General features: G+C 39.0%; 1 protein-coding gene and 1 non-coding gene across 2 annotated transcripts; one reads left to right on the top strand and one right to left on the bottom strand.

Moving 5' to 3' along the window:
• Positions 1–1,346: 1,346 nt before the first annotated feature.
• On the bottom strand, positions 1,347–12,409 carry LOC124158123. Its single transcript, XM_046533306.1, has 2 exons — positions 10,802–12,409; positions 1,347–1,430 (listed from the first exon to the last, which is right to left on the bottom strand). The coding sequence occupies exons 1-2, from the start codon at positions 12,407–12,409 to the stop codon at positions 1,347–1,349; spliced, it is 1,692 nt and encodes a 563-aa protein (XP_046389262.1).
• A 1,026-nt stretch (positions 12,410–13,435) lies between these two features.
• Positions 13,436–13,508, top strand: Trnak-uuu. The gene has a single exon. It is a non-coding gene; the product is annotated as a tRNA-Lys (tRNA).
• The last annotated feature ends 8,172 nt before the right edge of the window (positions 13,509–21,680 follow it).

The following is a 21,680-nucleotide window of genomic DNA, read 5'->3' on the forward strand; positions in this document are numbered from 1 at the left end:
CGATTTTGATGCGCGATGCTCCCCTCATTACAAAAGAAAAATTAACATAATTCGGTAGGTGACATCACCGACGATACCGAAATGAGAAAATAAACCTTCGGTGCTATGATCTACATTTAAACTTTACTCTGCGATCTATCTCATTAGTGTTTCGCAGGGGCCGAGGCCTTTCCAATATAACATTCCAATATACCAATCTTTGATTTAAATAGTAGATAGATATTTTTTAGATAAATTCAAAAGCAGTGTCTTTTCTAACGAAGTTAACCATATCTTACGGACGCCAATATACTACGGAAGATCAGATCATATCAATAAAATAAGAGAGATAGATTGTAGAACAGACAGATTCAGAATGTCATTTTTTTTACGATCGATAAGACATTATAACGGCAGCGATAGGAATCATAAATAGATTGCATGACTTGTGGTGTAGCCAACTAACCTATATGTAAAACTTAATGCATGTTTCTTAATTTTATTATTATTTCTAACAGCATATGGTAGTATAATTTGTTAGTATGCGTGAAGTTTTTTGTACTGTGTGGTGTGCATGTTGGAGTCCAATTGCATGCTGCATGCTGGTGATTGATCACCCCCTGCCAAACACACTAGAGGTGGCTCGCAGGGTATTATGTAGATGTAAATGTGTATGTAGATGTGTGTCAGCCTAAATATGCCTTGTACCAATCATACCTACGTCGCTAATATCATGATAAGTTTCCAATGTATGTGCAGCAGTGTTAGTTTTTACGGATAAAAATGTGCCACCTATACTTCCCTACTCCTAAATATTGTCGAAAATAAACTGAGTTTATTTTTTTGGCAAAGCCGATTTTGGTTAGGTTTTGGTGTATATAATTTATTTCTAAGATCTATCAAATTCTAAGATCGCCTTATAAAAATATTTTGAACTCGCCAATACAAATGAATTTTCTATTCTGCAAAGTTGGTCCGATATCCTTAATATACGACTAGGAACAGTTTTATCAACGGATCGGGAGAATTTGCTGGTCTCCCAGCAATAAAACCCACTTCTCATCGAGATGTGTATCGCTGAGCTCCCTCTTCCAGTCGATATTCCAGTTCTTTTTGCCCTCACTCACTCCCTTGGATCTCCGATAGCGGTCAACATTGGCGCCGGTCCATTAACTAACAAGCCCCGAAAGCCCATTGCATTTTCACTTCTCTCATCAGGAGCCATTATTCTTCTGTTTCCAAAGCCAACGCTCCCCTCGCGCTCTGATATTCCTTACTCCTTCGAATGAACACCCAATTTATCTGCCTCATCGACTTTTCAACCGCAGAAAATTCCCTCTCGGGCGGTATGACTACCATATCTATGTTTAGGCGGAAGTATAACTTTCCTCTGACAACCTGACACCACCACCCGTATCCGGGGGACCAGGAAAAGGTTCTGCACCAATCAGCTGGAGACAGTGTGAATGGGTTACAGTCAATTCAATTAAAGTTACATTAATGCTCGATGATTTTGAGTGAATGTAATGTTAATAGTTATGGCATTTTTTTACTAGCTTACATTAGTTATAGCAAGCATAAACACAAATTTACACCAGTGCAGTCCTACCTTCGAAGCAGAAATTAATCCTGCGTTTACTGCAGTCGCCCTAAAGGGTGGGCGTTGTAAAATGAACTAATAGCAGAGAGATTGAGAGTAATATCATATTTATGGACTGGTTTCTTCATAGCGTACCGTAAAATTATATTTTCATTTTTTTAATCAAAGAAAGGTAATCATCACGAACAATTTTCTATCTGGCGGTAAATTAGTAGTTCAAGGGAACGAAGAATGAATTAATTGTTCATCATAACGATTAACCGAAAAAAATACGATTTTATTAGATCAGGCAAGTAACAATGTATCATGGCAGTCATGAGTTGCTAAAATTTAAGCTGTCCGAAAAATTAGAATTTAGTAGTTCAAACATCTGAATAGTTATTTAATCGGGAGGAAAAGCATAATAAACTTCAGATTTTCTTTCTAGTTTAGCAAAATCAAAACTGCAATAATGAAGGCTATGAAAATTAAAATCAGAAAAGGGAGTTAATAATCTATATGGCGGCTTTACGTAGATTTTATTTGTGGGAAATTAAGTTTTAGCAATATTTTACCTAACAGAATAAATTGACACATATTTCATTCCGCAAAGTTGGATCGAGCAACTGCCTCTGGGTGTCCAATTGATCATGGGTATCTTGAAATCTATTAACTAATTGTAATTACCTAACTTAAAAACTAATTCTATTTACCTAGTGATCAAGAAATGGTAGAAGGCCCAAATTAACACATGAAGTATTTTGAAATTGAAGTTCATGAGTAAATACAGCACAAGTAAATACAGTAAATCTAAGTGGCGTTCATTACGGTAGTAGGGTACAGTCATTAATTTATCCTAAAATTTGCCCAATGATGGTCTCTTCAATTATCAATCCTGTAAAGACATGTTGCAGTTAATCATCAACATTAGGTTTGTCCACTATGAACAGAACAGAACTCGCCACGGTAAAAAAATTATTTTTGTTCGACACTTTAGTTAGTTAGCCAATTTGTTCCATAATATTACCGATTAGTATGCCCAGCAGTACTGCACAGGTCGATGTATACCAAGATTTTGTTGCATGACCTCAGTAGGTTAAAGTAGATTTTGGCCTAAATGATGTCTAAATGTCTAATGGCCTAAATAAAAATAAACGTGGAATGAATGGTGAATGATTGGAGAGAGCAAACCACCGACAAACAATTGCAGTGTCAATGTGGTAGCTCCTGAATCTAGTTAGGTGCATCATCATCATCACTGGTCAACAATCCTAGGATTGGTTTGACGCAGCTCTCCACTCAGTTCTCCTATCAGCTAATCTTTTCATACCTACGTATATATTTTGTTCGAGGTCTTCCTTTTCCATTCTTGCCTTCCACCTGTCCTTCGATGATTGTCTTCATCAGGCCATCATGTCTTAAGATGTGGCCTATAAGGTTGTTCCGTCTTCTTATTAAGGTTTTCATGAGGCTTCTCTTCTCTCCTACCCTTCTTAGGACTTCCTCGTTACTAACTCGGTCGATCCATTTGATTTTCAAGTTAGGTGCATGCTGGGGAGAAATACTCATCCTCTTCCAAGCACCATAGAGGTGGCTCGTATGACATCACGTCGATGTAGATGTCCTTTCCGATCATTCTGGAACTGACTCATGATCGCAATATTTGAGCAGTATTTATCGAAAGGGGCCTGGAGACGTCCTCCCACATCTCAAGTGTCCATCTCATTAACTAATAGTCGGAGCGGAAATATAAATTGGAGAGCATCTAGTCTAGTTTCCTTCCCCACGGAGATGAACCGATGTGATCTCCCCACCCAAAAACCTATTCCCCCTCCCACCCTCAGTACCCTGCCCTTCTTTCGGGCGCGAAACCCTTAACCCCCCCCTCCCATCAATCCCCCCACAAACATTCCCCCCTTTACCCCAAAGCACACCACGCCAAAGGGTCTCATCTCTGACTCACGGCTTATCTTCCCCGCCTAAAATCTGTACACAATAGGGTGAAGTTGTGAATGTCAATGTGTGTGTGGATGAGAATGGGAGGGTTACTGGTCCACGCCTAGCTGCATGGGATGGGTGAGAGAGGGATGGTCTATTTTCTAGGGGGTAAAGTGTGAGAAAGATGGAGAGGGAGCAGCAGTCGGGGAACGGAAGCGGCTAGGTGCCGAGTGACTGAGTGCGAATGGATGGGGACGGGGTATGAAAGTCGAATTAGGAGGTCGGGTGCGGGCGATAGATCGTATGACGCCGCGGACAGCCGTATCGATGAGCAAAGCCTTAACTGAATTTCCAGGGATCAATCGGCTCGATTGACAGCGTCGACCTCACTCTAACTTCCAAAGCACTCTAATGACTTAAATCATTTAAAAAATCGTCATCTTAATCTATCAATAAATTATTCGAAACTCAGGTTGGTGATGCGTAGTGAAAGGACTTCGTAACATAAAAAAAATACAAGGAATAAAAGAAAAAAATACGATCATGGAAAGCTGCTTAGGGAGCTCTTAGAAATGTTCATTCTGGAAGAATATCACCTGAAATGAAAATATTAGGAGAAATTGAGCACGTGAGTTTTGAGGGGCCTCAAAATTTATGAAAATTAGAGTAAGGGTAATTGGACGTAATTATCAATAAGTATTAACCTACTCAATAACTGAAACCATTTAAAAAGATCCTTGTGATATTTTGTTGAAGGAAATCATTGATAAAATTTTAAAAAATATGGCAAAGGAAAGATAGTTCATCACGATACAGGAAAGTATTCCATTTTTCAGGAAGCTACTGAAAGTTCTCATCCCCCAAGAAAATTATCCACATTCAGGCAAAAATTAAGAGAAATTGCTGATAGGGAGCTCAAAATTAATTAAAAGTACCTACCATTAGGTTAAAAAAGGTGGTTAAGTGAAAACATCATCTCCGTTCATCTATAACAAGGTGCGGTTCCTGAAAGAAATGGAGTTCTTGTAAAGTGCATGTGGGAGTCCAATTGCATGCTCCATGCTGGTGATTGATCACCCCCTGCCAAACACCCTAGAGGTGGCCCGCAGGGTATTATGTAGATGTAGACGTAAAATTGGAATAATATTGTGAAAGAGAACCTCAAAATTGATGAATATTAGCATAAGGGTGAAAAGGTGGTATGGTCTGTTGAAAGCAATGAATGTGTTTAGAAACTTGACCTTTGACTCGTATTTTGGGTCCAATTGCATATGCAAAATCTCCCTTGAAATTTCTCCATGCCAAAAGTTATTTATAGATAATTATTTGATTAAATTTATGATAAATTAAAATAACGCTTACTCGAATTATATATTTCAGTCCTCAAATATCAGGGGCATCGATCAGAAACCCATTTTTGACTTTTGAGAGTTGAGTACACCGAATTTCCCCATGTACCACGCTGCCAACCTATGTTTCCCTTTTCTTTCTGTAGGAAATCTTTACAATACAATAAATACTAAAATAATCGCGTATGACGTAATTATCTCATGATTAATTGCCAAACAAAGTATTAGCCAAATCCAAATCTAGTAAGATCAAACAAAGCCGGGCAGTGTGCCACGAAAGCTAAAGGCTGGAAGCAATCCAGAGAGTTCAACGACTGATAGCCTCAAAAAAGTTTCTCGCGTGAAATTAAATCGTGGTTTTGCCAAACTAATCCTCACTATTTCTATCCAATGAAGTAGTGAGATGAAAGCCCGCTTTTGAGATTAATGCACTTCCTCTTCCTGTTTCCATAATAGTGAAAACTGGTATCGAGTCATTATTTAAAGTAGTTTAATAAGATCGCGGTGAATATTATACATTTCATTTGATCCAGGTGATCCATCTCCCATATTGTCTAGCACATCAAAAGTGTCTACTAACTACGAAGCCACTGCTGGTCACTTTCCCATCAATATATCTACATCTACATAATACCCCTCGAGCCACCTCTAGGGTGTTTGGTAGGGGGTGATCAATCACCAGCATGCAGCATGTATTTGGACTCCCACATGCACACCACACCGTCCAAAAAACGTCCCGTATAATAACAAACTATACTACTATATGCTGTTAGAAATAGAATATAGAATAGAGATTCAGAAACATGCTTGAAAGAATAAAAGAAAAAAAATATTGAACATACTTATATGCCAACAGAAATATAATAATATTTTTTTATCCTTTTCACGCGCCAATTATCTGCTTGCACATTTACCAGTACATCGCTTAATTTTTTTTGGTATTGTAAAAAACAATATACATCTACATAATACCCTACGAGCCACCTCTAGGGTGTTTGGCAGGGGGTAATACGTTGCTGCGTAAATAGTACTGGTGACATCACAACTGCCTCTGAGCTCAAGTATGAAATATGCCAAAAAAGACCTGAAGACATATTGTTTGGAATATTGAAGTAACATATAACGCAAAAGAGACATCGACTCTTAAAACAGCGTTCAACAGGTTGAGCCATTGTATCAATCATTTAGTTCGAGGATGTTAATAGGTTGCTGAGAACACGCAGGAGGAAAAAGAATGACGGTCTAATATAATGCCAAATGTGAGGCTGAGTGTAATAATATGGTTCGATAGCTGCCCGTTACGAAATATCAGTAGAGCGGAAATATGCAAGAACTTCATAACTTAACGCAAGGTGATAATGGACCTACTTCAGTGTTTTCGATCGAAACGACAGTTTAACCGAATTCACTGTTTTCATCTCTAATTTTTTTCAACAATTACACCTCGAAAAGACCAATTTGGGGCAAAGTTCATTAAATTGAGGCATTAACGCCTTCGATCGTACACGTAAACAGAAAAAATACCGTCAATACACACTACCTCTGGTATACTAGGGCGGTTTAAACCATATTTAGATGAACCTTTGAGGCAGTTGGGCCCAACATCTAACTGGAGCACTGATGTCACACCGTTAATATTTTAATCTGAGGAGCCCATTAACGACATGATTGTTTGAAATTGCGTATGCTCAGCGCATAACTCTTAAATCATGTGACGGTATTACTCCATGTAAAACCCCTTGATCTACGTCCACGTGATACCTAGTAAGTCACCTCAAGGTGAGTGAGAAAGAGCATTTCTCCCCAACATGCATTTTACTACATGTTGATGCTACCGCAATTTGCGTGTGCAAATTCATGTGCAATTGCGTGGACAGGGTTCACTCCCGCCAAGCATACACAATTCATTCCGCTAACTACGATAATGGAAGACATGCTAAACACCTTTGTAGGTGACTTGCAGGGTGATCTACATCTACAAAATACGCTGCGAGCCACCTTCAGGGAGTTTGGCAGGGGGTGATCAATTACCAGTATGAAGCATGTAATTGGACTCCCTAATGCACACGCATACTAACAAATTGTACTACCACATACTGTTATAAATAAAAATAAAATAGAGGAATATGTAGATATAAACTCCTTATCGTAAAGTTTTGATCTGGGACAAATATTTAACCTTAGCAACGCATCAATTTTGTGCATAATCGAATATTTACGCGCGAAAAATGAGTCAGCCGGAGTCCGTAATGTTTTCAACTAGGTCTCACGTGGCGCAACAATCGGGAAGAGTCCAGAATGAACGCTATAGCCCGTGGTACAGTCATCGACGCTCCCGATTCAAAACATCCCCACCCTCCCGGGACATTAACGACCTTCCGAACTATGGCACGAACCCCTTTTTTCCTTTATTCACGCGTGCGATGAGGAAGGTGGGCCAACCGTCACCGCCTGTCCCTGTACTCCCTCCCTAACCCAAAAAAAGGGCTGACGTCACCCGTGCTGCAAACGCCGCTCAGCTGTCGTAGAGCAAGGATGCGTCATGCGACAGAGACCGGTGCTCACCCTCGGCGTCACTCTTTCTCCTTGTGAATGCGTCCCCTCACGTTGTGCCTTAAAGTGCGGGGCACACATGTGCATCTTTTCCCCTTTCGACCCCTCTCAATTGTCTGCAGAAACTGCCCTTGCACAAGAGGTGGCGGGGTGGGGACATATAGGGTGCGCGTATGGCCGCGAGGATGAACCCGCACTAAATCTTCCGAACGGTCCATGCTGACCGCAGCAGCCCTCGCGACGCGACAGGGCGGCTTGTCGAACCGAGGCGAGCAATATACCCCGAAAGACAGTGGCGGATTTAGCACTAATAATAGTCGAGGAGAGCGGCCGCTTTGGAGCCTCGGCCTCCCCGAAAAAAATTGAAATTAAATTTGAAATAATAAGAAAATTTATCGTTAATGTGAATTTTCAATACACCAAAAACTGATTATAATGAAACACATCTTGTGTTTACGCTTTTATCGGAATATTTGTGAACATGTTTCCTTTAAAACGCAAAGAAATGCAGTGTTATATTTCAGTTTTACAATTACAGAGTTATATTTAATTTTTTCAGTGTCATTTTAAAAATTTTCGCGATTAGAAATCTGGGAACAAAGGATGAGAGGTGGGGAGGGAGAAGTTTGAAGAAGCAGCCCTCCCTTTTCCAAGGTAATTCCTCCTTTTTGCTGACGTAAGTTGTGTCGATGAATTAAAAATAGGATAATTTCCTATGATAGAAAATTGAGTAAAAACTAAGATTTTATAAAAGATAAAGTTGCTTAGAAAAATTTCAAGGCATTTATTTACCAACCCAATATCATGCAAGCCACCTCAAGGGTGATAAATTGGAGGATAGTTCTAGCAAATAATGTTAACATATACGATTTGAAGATAATTTTTTAGATGAAAGGTGCATTTTCAGGAAGTATATGAGCAAGATAATAGTTACCACTGAGAACGTATTCTTACACACACCAATACAGCCAAAAAATAACTAATCCAGTTTAAAATATGAGGAATGGCAAAAAGCTACTTATTTTCTTCAATTTGTTTGTGGACGACCCAGCTTTCAATAGTATACGAAGTTCCATATCCTTGATAGTAGCTGGACACTTATTTCAACTTATTTAAGTTAATATTTACCACAATCCTGAGTTTCATGGAGCGATGATGCTTGGTGGGAGTTGACGCCACCTGAATAAATATGCTCATGCCAATGTTTTTCGATACCATGAAGTGTAGATTTAGCGTATTGTATATTGTATGTAAGCGAAAACTCACCTCCTACCATACACCCATAAGATGGCTCAAAGTGTATTTCGGATATGCAGAAGTACGTTGAATATATATATACTTACGTTTGGGTCGCCAATGGCCGCAACGAAAACCCCCTCCCAGATCTCCCGAGAGGGACTTCAACAGTCATTACGACCACAGGAGACTCTGACGGGTCTGCTTGTCGAAGAGGAGGATGTCCCAAGGACAGGACCCGCGCGACCCACGCGAGCAAGCGGGAGGATAGTCAAATAAGGAAGAAGACCACCTCCTGACACCTACTTCCCGTTCTTTTGCACGATTCAGTGGGGTCAGAGGTGAGGGAAGAGGAAATACTCCGTGCTCTTCATCCACAAACAGGATTCGGAGCAAACTCGCGAGAAAGAGGCCAAGCATTGACGTTACAAATGATCTGTAATTGTGAGGCGTGCAACAGGAACAATTCACGAACAAATTGAAAAAAAAAAATTAATGGATAATTTCAGTGTAAATGCCGACTTTATTACTCATCATACTACTTGTTCCGACACCCCATCTTTATCTTCAAGTACCTGTGTTCAAAAACTTGTAAATATTCCATTTACATTAGCGGCATGTGTGTTCGAACTTGACAACAACTCTCAGGTCACAGGTTTACCATTTAAAGGTAATCAACGATAACAACTAGCATATTCTAGATCATGCTTTGATTCGAAAAATTAAAATTCCTCAGCAAGTGGCACAAGAACGTCCTCATTGCCATTGACATCAATTGATCTATCCTGTCAAAGGAATTCTAGAAAGTCGGTCCATCCTTTGTCTGCATCCACCCTTTTCTTTGCAATAAAGGTTTAAACATATCTAAGAGGTTTCATGATTACCGTAAGGGATCCCTTACGGTAATCATGAAACCTCTTAGATATGTTTAAGAGCTCTAAACGATGGAATAGTTTATAAAATCACGAAAACCCCAATATTTACAATGGTTAGCAGTACATTGATTGTACAATCTACACAATAGATTGAATTTTACTTTCAGAAAACAGATTGTAATTTTCAGTTAAATATAACCAGGAAATGGGCTCGCGCACGTAGCCAGAAGAAGGATAAATTTCCTTCGGCAATTCCAGTTTTTTTTTTTAATTTACATTAGATAATTAAAACAAATGAATCATACTTACGTACAGGGGCGGATCCAGAATTTTTTATCTGTGGGGCTCTAAGGTCTGACAGGCAAACCATCTCCTCATACTTGAGATTAAAAACAAAGTAAAACAATTACTGTACGCAATATTCTCTTTATGTTAATGTGAAAGTTAAGAATATGAACTTAAAGGATTGAGGCTTCGTTATACTCTAAACAAAGCGAACGTAATGATAACCATATAAAATTTTGTATATATCTTTGAAGCGTCGAGGGGGGGCACAAGCCCACCTAAATCCGCTTATGCATACATACATCCATGAAGACGATCTTAGATTTTCCCGGCGTATCAGTTGCAGAAAGGTTTCTCGGGTTTTCCACCGGTTGATGTCGTCCATGTCTCCCGACGTTTCGATCTGCGACTTGCTGATCATCCTCAGGGGATCTTCCGAATGCCGTTCTTCAAAAATTTTCAGTATATATACACTCCATCCGAGTTCAGGTGTAACCTGATTGGTTCACGCTTGTTGAGGTTTTCCCGCCATTTTTGTCGTATATAATAGACTTCATTATTGGTCTCCAAGCATTGCTGATTTGGAAACCAGTGTCCCTGTTGAAGTTGTTGCGGTTGACGCGGATCTGAATGGCTTCCTTGACAAGGCGGTCCCAGTAGCCATGTGCTCGGCATAGCAGTTTCGTCTCCTTCCATTGTATGGCATGATCTTCATTGATGCTATGCTCCGCCACTGCAGACTTTTCCGGTTGGGCCAGCCGTAAGTACCTCTGATGTTCCTTCGTTCTGGTTTCAATAGTCCGACTGGTCTCTCCAATGTATTTCTTTCCGCACTCGCATGGAATTTCGTAGACTCCTGGTGTCTTCAGTCCGAGGGGATCCTTTACTCTCACCAGTTGATCCCTGAGCTTTGGAGGTGGTAAATGAATTGTCTTAATATTGTATCTGCCTAGAATGCGTTGTATCTTTCCGGATATTGTGGAGACATAGGGAAGAAAGGCTTTTGCGGTCGGCTCTTCTTGCGGCTCTCTTATGCCGCCAATGGGCTTGTTAAAGGTCCTTTTTAGGGCCTCAGAAATCTGATGTTTGCTATAGCCATTTTTCCGAAACGTAATCTTCAGGTGCTTTATCTCATTCTGGATGCTCTCGTTGTCGGGAATCTTCTTCGCTCTGTGCAATAGAGTAGACAACACAGCTTGCTTCTGTGATGGGTGGTGATGACTCTGATTGTTGAGATATAGGTCGGTGTGAGTCGCTTTCCTGTATATGCTGTGTCCCAGGCTTCCATCTTTCTTTTTCTGGATTAGAATGTCGAGGAACGGGAGTTGGCCATTTGTCTCTTTTTCCATGGTGAATTTGATGCTCGGATGCTGACTATTCATGTGGGCGAAGAACAGGTCCAGGGCGTCTTTTCCGTGTGGCCAGATCAGGAACGTGTCGTCCACATATCTAAAAAAGCATTTGGGTTTCAGTGGAGCTGAGTTGAGAGCCTGTTTTTCAAAGTTTTCCATGTAAAAATTCGCAATTGCTGGGGATAGCGGCGAACCCATGGCTACACCCTCTGTCTGCTCGTAGAATTGTCCATCGAATGAGAAATAGGTCGAAGTCAGCACATGATGGAAGAGCTTGACTGTGTCAGAGTCGAATCTTTCTGCTAAGAGCCGCATCGTGTCAGCCAATGGTACACAGGTAAACAATGACACCACGTCCAGGCTGACAAGGATGTCAGTCGTGTCCACTCGGATCTCTTTGATGGTCTCGACGAATTCCAGTGAGTTCTTCACATGATGTTCACTTACACCCACATGTGGTGCAAGAATGCCGGTTAGATATTTTGCCAGATTATAGGTTGGCGAACTTATGGCGCTCACGATTGGTCTAAGTGGAACTCCTTCCTTATGGATCTTCGGTAATCCGTAGATTCTGGGAGGCACCGGTGCCTCTGCTCGAAGGTGCCTCGCTGTCTCCAGTGGAATTCCCGCTTCTTTGATGAGCTTAATAGTCTTTCTGCTAATAGAGTCCGTGGGGTCTCGTGGAATTCTCTTGTATGAGTTGTTTGTGAGTAACTCCTTCATCTTCTCTTGATAATCCAATGTTTTCATGAGTACGGTAGCGTTGCCCTTGTCGGCTGGTAAGATGGTTACTGCAGTATTTTTCCGTAAGGATCGCAGAGCAGCTCTTTCTTTAAAACTGATGTTGGACTTGGGCGGCACAGCTTTCTTCAAAGTCATAGATATCTCTGCTCTTATATCTTCTGCGGCGTCATTGGGTAGTTTTCGTACTGCTTGCTCCACTCCACCGATGATGTCGCTGAATGGTATTGATCGTGGTGCCGGTGCAAAGTTCAGGCCCTTGGAGAGAACAGATAAGGTGTCTTCGTCTATCCTCTCGTCGGTGAGATTTATTACCAAGCGGTGGCGATCTGGTTTCGTGTTAGGTTTATTTTTCCTAGGTAGACGCTCGAACTTCTGCTTCAGTCTCTCCGTGTCACGGTTATGCAATGAATCACCCAAGGCTGCGGTGGCCCGATCAACATGCTCCCAGTCAATCGGTGAAAGAATGGTAGAGAGGCGTAGGTGAAGATCTCTCAAAGTTTTGGCGTTGTGATCCAGCATCCGTCGTTTGTTCTGTATTTGTTCTCTGAGCAGGGCAAGGCTGGTCCGTTGGAGAATTCGATCTACTTTCGTCGATTTAAGCGAGGATTTCACCTTGGCAAAAGTTGGAATAGCCTCTTCGTCGCGGCATTTCAGAAGAAAAGCAAGACTGCATAATAGTTTTGCCTTCTCCTTGCGTAGGTCCGAAAGTTTACGCACGCTGCGATGTGTCTCCTCCCCGTAGAGGTGAGTTATGTATGATCTTAGATTTTCCCGGCGTATCAGTTGCAGAAAGGTTTCTGTATGGAGTGTATATATACTGAAAATTTTTGAAGAACGGCATTCGGAAGATCCCCTGAGGATGATCAGCAAGTCGCAGATCGAAACGTCGGGAGACATGGACGACATCAACCGGTGGAAAACCCGAGAAACCTTTCTGCATCCATGAAGACGTTTACTATAGAGCAGCTCATAGGTTTATACATGCCGTTTGAATTTTTCTGGCTTCCTGCCTGTCAGATTAATATTAATAACAGGCGATTTCATGAAAAGAAATTAATCCGTCTTCATTTTCAAATTAATCCATTATTACATCTCAGTTATGATACAAAAATCATCACTAAAAACTGTTCGAATTTGGCGCGGCGACAATGCTCTTCCGCTGGAAGTGATGTATGAATTCATCACCACAGAGTTCGCAAAATTCATTATGTATAGGCATGGCATAGCATCCAAACTATTCAGTATACGCTGATATCCAAATCGCAGCGAGATTCAAAATTAAACCGGCATTGAAAGCTAGGAATGCAGCCTTATAATCGGAGGTTCGCAAGGAGGAGCCAGATGACATTCCCTGCTAATCTGAAACGCACGAGCAAGATAAAATATTAATACCTTGACATGCGAAAAGTAAACTTTACCCATTCGAAACCCAGTGAAAAAGTTAGGAGATTGTAGGAGTAATAAAATCAGAGAAAAATGATTGACAAATGTACACAAAACCGGCGTTTATGATGACTTGAGTATTTTCCCTTCCCACTGCCAGCGGCCCGGATAGCTCAGTCGGTAGAGCATTAGGCTTTTAACCTAAGGGTCCAGGGTTCAAGTCCCTGTTCGGGCGAACTTTTTTGCGCTTTTTTTCGCGATAATTTTGCGTCAATGAACCTATCTTTTTAACAGAGGCTAGTTAATATCATCCTGAAGAATTTTTTATACCATAACTTAGCGTAAGACCTTTACTGTGTTGCAGTGATGAGTCGATGCATTGAATATTTACCTAAATTTTAATATACGGCAAATCAGAGCATGGACAATATGAAGTAATTCCTTTAAATTTTAGATTTACTATCCAAAACCAGAAATCCATCATTAACGATTAAGATGTTATAGATGACATGACAGGCTATGCTGGCTTCGGTAAGACACCTGTTGCATCAGGCGTCTCGCCGTATCTTGGGATAATCAATCTACTTGTGCCTTCGGCGAAATGTGATCTGAAACACATCAACATATAAAACAGTCCTCGATTTCAGATGAATGGTGATATAACATTAATGCAAAATAATTGATTACAACTTTATTCATAGAAATATATTTACATTTTTATTTCCTCAATGGAGCCAACTTCGGAACAATATATTTAAGAACGTATTTATGATCATTTATTCCTCTCAAGGAGAAAATAATACCCGAAAGTTAATAACCACAGTAATTACTAATAACACAATTAATAAGATTGCATCTGTAACTGAAAATGCATGCATCAATCTTGAAATCTTCTCGGAGAAATTTAACTTATTCGTTGCAGTGACTGCTTAAAAGTTCCAAAATAATGCACCATATATTATATTAATAATAATAATACATAACAATGCGTAACAATAGCAATAATATTTCCAGTATTTTTTCATACGAGCATCGATTATATTCTTCAAATGGTCATCGCAGGCCTCGGTGGCTTCGGGGTAAAGTTTTCGCTTGTCAAACAAGAGATCGCGGGTTACAGACCCGCCTGTTTAGGTTTCTCCAATCCAATGCATGGTTGTTTTCGTGTTCATGCATTTGTTGAGCAACCCGATATAAAATGGCCCGATAAAAAATATGAGCTGTATGCGGTGTTTAGGGAATAAAAATAAAATAAAAATAAAATGAAAATAAAATGAAAATAAAATGAAAATAAAATAAAAATAAAATAAAAATAAAATAAATATAAAATAAATATAAAATAAATATAAAATAAAAATAAAATAAAATGTACTCTACATTAGGGACATTTATTTATTAATTTAATATTTTACTCCGTTCAACGGTATTTAGTTATGGGCGATTCCACTCGTCACGGACTGACCGTCACAATTCGTTTTTGAACTTTTAAGAACACACGTAACGCGAACGGACTGACATACAAAACTTTTTCAACTTCCAAATTGCTGCACAATGGTGTGAAGTTTAACTTTGGTTGATACACTACTTTGTCTTGAAAAATACAGGACTTACGTGACTTAAAATACACTGTCACGGACTGACAAAAATGAAACGAACTTTCAGCTCAGAGTAAAACCTCTATGATTTTACAGAGGAGTAATTCCTCTTGAAAAGCTTGTCACGGACTGACCAGAAATGTCTTTTGACTGACTTTTGTGATTCCCTTCTGGTATAAATTTATTCACTGCCAAAATATTTTAGAAAATGACTTCTTTAATTCAAAATAAACAAAACAAATTTGTGCATAAACCCTTAAAATCATTCAAAATAATGAACGAACCTCAAAATAGAAAAAAATTATTCATACAGTGGCCATAAAAATCAATTAGCGAAGCAGATGTTTTTTGCGCGTAGATGACTCATTAAATTTAGTATGTGGCTGAAAAGTGTGGTGAGCACATAAAAAATTTCTCTTATCAGAGACACACGCGACTCATGCTAGTGTCAGCACTTAATAACGAAAGTCTAGATTTTATAGCACAAATTTTGATCCATATCAGAGCCTCCAACCACTTTATTTAACCAGTCAGTATGACATTTAAGTGGAATTGCTCTTATATTTTTCCACCCAATAAAAGAGCTCGGCTTTGCATTCATTGACGCCTTAATGACAAACTATTCACTGAATTGTCGACTTTAAAACCGTTTGTAGAATTAATTAATTACCTTAGCAAATAGCTATCGCAAAATTCAATTACAGGTTGCAATGATTGACTGCTAATTACCTAGTATAAAATTATTCCCATCATAATGAACAACCTATCGATTAAACTCCAGTCCCTACCGCGCCTTTACATGTCGTTGTTCTTCAATTTTGATATCTCATAAATGCCTGTAGCATCTTTATTATACCCTGCAAGTTCTCTCGAGGGGGATTGAAAACGTTAAGAAGACAGCTTTAGCTATACTTTAGCTATTGTTTTAAATTATCGAGACAGCTGCAAAAAGACAATTATGAAGGCATTTACCGCTAACAAATACGTGATAAATATAAGGGCCAACTTTAAATGAATGAAAGACTAAGGCTTGTTTCATCAAAAAGGTTTTTCCTCAAGTCTATGACACACTTATGGTATATGAAGCGAGATAAGAATATTTTTAGGGAAATGTAGAAGAGTTTTAAGCTTTTTAGAAGAACATATATACCAAACGAACCATTTCGGACAAAAAACCTGCAATAAACCTGTCATAAAATTATAGAATTGACTTTTGTTAGCAAACTGAAAACGCTTCACAGAAATTAGATTTGCGAGCAACTGTAAGGCTGGGCTGAATTGGGACAAAAAAGTTTTCTAAAAATATTGTGCATATAGACATAATTTAAAGATACTTCTAGGTGAAGATTATTATTAATGATGCTTTACATGATCAAGATAAAATTCATCCGAATTAAAAAAGAGTAGCAAAGAAAAAATTTGATATTATTTGAAATTAAATACCACCAATTACACAATCTTCCCACTGACTTCCTACTGGCTAAATTTGTATATTACACAAGTCCATCTAACCAGAGATACAACAAAGCTTAAGCAATCTGGGGAAAGGGAAAACGGAATAAATGGGTAAAGATAACGTATATTTCAACCTACTTTCCGATAACTTCTTCTGCTAGGCATTATGCTATTAGAGCAAACGTTCGTCGTTCGTGTTTCCACTATACTAAATGAGCACCTAACAAAGGCTGCATTTTTATGAAACAACACATGTAAGTGGATAAGCTGCTCTTTCCAAGGTAGTTAAATAACCGCAACCGAATAATTGCGAAAGGTTGACGTGAAAGAATTAAAGATTTTTCAAACACACAATTAACCGACAGATGAGAGGAAATATTATGTCCCCTGGTGAGTACATGCATAAAAATTAAAACCTGTTCTGAACAAAGAGGGTTGGGGTGATGCAGATGGAGATGATGAATGAATGCATTATTGATTTCCATGCTGGCAGCATAGAGGGGGGGGGAAACATTAGGGAAGAGGCTCGAATGGTTGCGGGGAGAAGTGGACGCAGAGAAGGGGGAGCATAACCGACGCTACGTCGTCAGCTTACTCATACTATGAGTAACAACGGGATCACTAAGGATTACGTCACTTTCGAGATCAAAGCTTTCGGCATCATGGCAGCCTACCGACATCAGAACGTTTCGGCTCATCAGGAGGGCCAAAGGGGAAGGCATGGTTACGGAAACGGGTGATTTTTCGGGCTTTTGATTCTTTAATCAATCAGCGAATACGTTTTAGGGGTGAAAAAATACATTTGCGAGGGACTCTTCCTCCCCGGCCTGACTCCTGAAAAGCAATGAGCTGATGGGGGCATATATAGGCGGCCTCGATTCGGCTCCGCTGATTGCAAATCCGTGAGCTCGCTCGAAGAGCAGAAAGAATGCAAAGGCAATGAGAAGTGTGGGTACTTTGGTCCCTTGATAATCCTTCGGATTGAAGTAACACCTGAAAATTAAACCAACGAAAAAAATTAATTTTGTGGCAATTTGACTGTTTTGAACTCATCGGCGACAACGGTAACATGGAATTCATGGTCTCCAAAAATTGAGAGCACAATTAAAAAAATAATCACACCTTATTTTTCTAGAATTTCGAAAAAAATCATCTAGTTTTAAAAAATTGCCAATAAGAGACAATTTATGAGGATCAAGTAAATTTGGAAAAGTTTTTTCTTCGAATTCATCACAGCTATATTACTTAAAGACCAACTAGCAGAAGCGAAAATCAGTTCAGAATGTTTTGCTAATTCAAAGTGATTGAATTTAATCTATTTACAACATTCGATAAATAAATTCTCATCATTTATACTATATTTTGTAGCGGAAATACTTCATCGTTGCGTTGAAACATCGGTTTTTTTATTCATGAAAATGAGGCTCGCTGTTTAAAAATAATATTCGCTCCAACTGCTGAACGGATACACTTAATAGACGATCCCAATACTAGTGATGCAGCCATCGGGGTAAACGTGGATTCAGATTTAGTTCTTTGAATGAATAACTGGAGCCTTCTATGAGTCACTGTAAGAGTTTGGCCCCGGGATATCTTCTCATGAAGGCGATCGATCAAACAGTGGAATTCATAATGCTTTTTGAACGAATTATTTACGCTCCCAAAATGGAGGAGAAATCAATAAACGAATTTCTGATAAAGTAGAAATTTTCCCAGTAGGCAATGCAAGTAGAGCAGATTTTAGACTTCTTCTTAAACCTCAATCAATATGCAATACAGACCGCAAGGTTTTATCGGAGTGTAACATTCAGGAAGTCCTGAGAAAATTTCCGAATTGAATTCGTAAACTCGTCAAAGTATTTCCAAATGCCCCTCTAAGATGGAACATTTATTGAGGCATTAATTTAGTGCAAGCAGTAAAGGTCAACATCCGTAAGATTTTTTTTACAAATGTTAGTATTCGATAACTTCATTTCTCTGAACATTAAATGGCTGCTTTCAACAATAATAATAAAATAATTTATTCCTGAAAAATACTAAATTCCCCCACGGGAAATCCGAAATTATCCTGCAATGTATCCGAAATGGTGAATTCAAAACATGCTTCGAATAGTGGTCGTAATACATTGCTTTTTGAGCAATTCAAAATAGAGATCATTGCGAACGGTGCAGGGGGTGCACTTTACATCTGAAGACACCGTAGTGGAACATAAATAAATGAGGAAGATATGTTGTAAAACGAACTGCGCCTCCACATCTCGTACCTGAATCAGTGGAATATATCCTCGGAATCCTCAGAATATATCGGGAAAACGTGCAGGGAAAAATTTACCCTCGCTTGAATACCCCAGAGATGACTGGCATGATAACCATATAAAATTATATTTATCTTCAGTATAAACTTTCAAAATTAGGAGTTGTCAAATTTTCTACGCGGCAAACAGGAAATTGGACGAGACTCCGTGCGTGTTGGTAGCGCAGGGCGCATGCGGCTCCCACCCCTCACCGCGAACAAAGAGAGGAAAATGGAGGGCGGAGCTTCTCGAAGAACTAAAGCGTTTGATAAATGCATTTAGATTAGCACAACAGTTAAATTATTCCTAGTAAAAGAGATAGCTTTATTCAGAGAGTAATGGAATCAAATAAAACCCCTAATTTTTCTTTACTTAAACCTAAATAGTGGATTAAATTCTCAACGATACATGGCTGATTCGAAGGCAAGGAAACCCTAGAAGTAATTCATAAAAGTCATTTATAATAAACACGTACGTCAAACTTCGCACTTTCAATGATTTTAATCACCTCTCAACTTTATAATAGCGATTATTATGGCTAAACATCATATATTCCATTTCAATTGACAGAATGGACACTATTGTTTTCCGGAAATATTCTAAATAATGGGAATAAATAATATTAATAAAAACAGCTAATTCTGTCAAATTAGACTTTATGCATTTACTGAAAGACTTTTAATTATAAAAAGGTCACTTATTAAATTTAAAGCCATCAAAACGTTTATGTTGAAATAAGGCTCGTGAAATATTTCTTCAGTGATTTCAGTGTTGAAACATCATTTTAAAATGCCACTTGTTGACGCTAAATGGAGTCACTGAGTATGCCCGAAAACATACGTTACGATGAATGTAAGAAAATACCACAAAGTCACGCTCTTTTCCATCAGCTTTAGTGTGGCAAATCCCCGTTTCTTAGCAATATACTCCTTATATAATTTTCGTTACATCTGTTGCATTGTAAGTATTAATCATTTTAAAGATAATTGAGATTTCCATCGATATGAGAGATGATATTTACCCACCAGGATTATAGACATGCTTATCAGGAATCACACAACGAAACCTTTTCGCTAAGGTATAGGTACAAGAGAAAAGTACTCGTTGAAATTTAAAAGAGGACGAAATGAATAAAAATTAAGTATTTGACGGATTCGGAATGTTGATACCGTACCGAAAAGGGCGCACCTTTTACAGGATTTCTTCGTCTCAGAGAAATCGAATAAAATAACATATAAAGAAAATCCTTTTTCCGCCCAATAATATACTATATTTGTAAGTATCTAATATGATTTTTCCCCACTTACTCCTGCGAAAAAGAATTCCTACAGCTCGTCTTACAATCGGATGCAAAATTCTCGTCTTCATTTGCGGGTTGCATAAATCATTGCAGGTTGCATAATCTAAATTATGAATGTTTGAGTTAACCGACTGATAGCTTTGCAACGAAAAACCGACGTTAAAAATTTTACTTTAAGTCCAATAATTTGATTTTACGTTTCAGTTCTAAAACAATTTTTTTTGCGGCTGAGGGCAAAGATTCGGCCGGCGCCGATCAGACAACGGGTTCAATTCCACCACGTCAGCGAGTTAACCAGCTTCATCCTGAGTTTGGCTCGGAAAAGTGTCCGTTTTTCAATTGTACCCGCGATAACTACTGTGGCTGTAGAGTGATTTCATAAATGTGTTTTCGAAACCTTAATTGCATAACTTCGGTTGACCATGAGTTAGAAATTGGCCTACCGTAACTTTTCTCGGCGACGAAAGATCGCAACGTCCGCGCTTCGAATTCTTGCAAGAATTACTTCGAAATTGGTGAAGAGGGTATTTTCCTTCATCAAAGAAAACGAAAGGCATTGATTTCGATTCTTTACCCACCATTAGTGTATTCATAATATACAAATTATTTGGTTTTAGAAATACCGGTATAGACGAATGACAAGGGTCAATTTTATCCTCATTTGAAAAAGGCTAGATTGGCGCCCATGCGATGCCACCCCACGTGACGTCACACGGACCTAGTTTCTATACGAGTAGATAGGAGTTTTACATCGTCTGAGATTACCAATGCATGCATGAGGCACAGAGGGAAACATGTCTTAATAATCACCTATTAAAACTGGCTGAGGTCGGAAAGTTTTCTTCGTTTGATAAGGTATTAATAATCCTTATTTAAGCCAAGCGCTACCAGCTAGCATGGTACTCTGCTACCTGCTAGCATCCTGCGTCGTATCAGCGCTCAGAGCCTCGCCCCAATGTCACCTCACTTGCGGCAGCGGGAACCAGAACGACGTCACTCGGAGTTTTCCCGGCATTCATAATTATCCGTCGCGTTTTCGAGCGCTTTCAAATTTTCAATTTTCACAATCGCCAAAAATAGATATCGTCGTTTAAAAATCTAAATGCGTACTCCAGGAGTAATAATATTTCGATTTAGGGAATAAAAAAAGAATAGGAAACCACCCTGTTGTAATTTGGATAAAACAGAAAATGACTCTGGTTTACAGAAACAATAAAAAAACATTTTTATTAATCTTCAAAAACGACGGAACAGCAAGTAATTACGTCCACCACGCCGCAATTTTTACCTTGTTGGAGATGTTCAGATTGTATTAAGTCACTCAATCTCTTGCGCTCCAATATAGGCATTGCATCCTTTGATTATGAATTATTAAAGGAAGTCATGATATAGGCCACCTTCCTTGTCTTTCTGAGATGTTGTGGGCAAGTAAAAGGGACTCTATTCGGAGATACACGGTTATTAATTTTCTGAAAGAATAAATCCCCAATTGAGTTCCAAAAAAGGGGGGGGGTTATCTCTTAAAATCTTTTTTGTCTTAGATTCGTGCAATTACAACAAATTTCCACTGAATATTTCTAGTTTCAGTGAAGAAAAACGGTATGAATCAAATTCAACGCTTTTTATATCAAAGTTAAACATTGATGGGGTTAAAACGACCCCAAAATATTTTCTCGTAAAAATCATTTCTTTTTGCTCATCTACGTAACGAAAGTAATACATTCCGAAATAGCCAATGCTGTTCCTTCTGTAGTTTGGGCATT

Source organism: Ischnura elegans, chromosome 4 (assembly GCF_921293095.1).
Source record: "Ischnura elegans chromosome 4, ioIscEleg1.1, whole genome shotgun sequence".
NCBI lineage: Eukaryota > Metazoa > Arthropoda > Insecta > Odonata > Coenagrionidae > Ischnura > Ischnura elegans.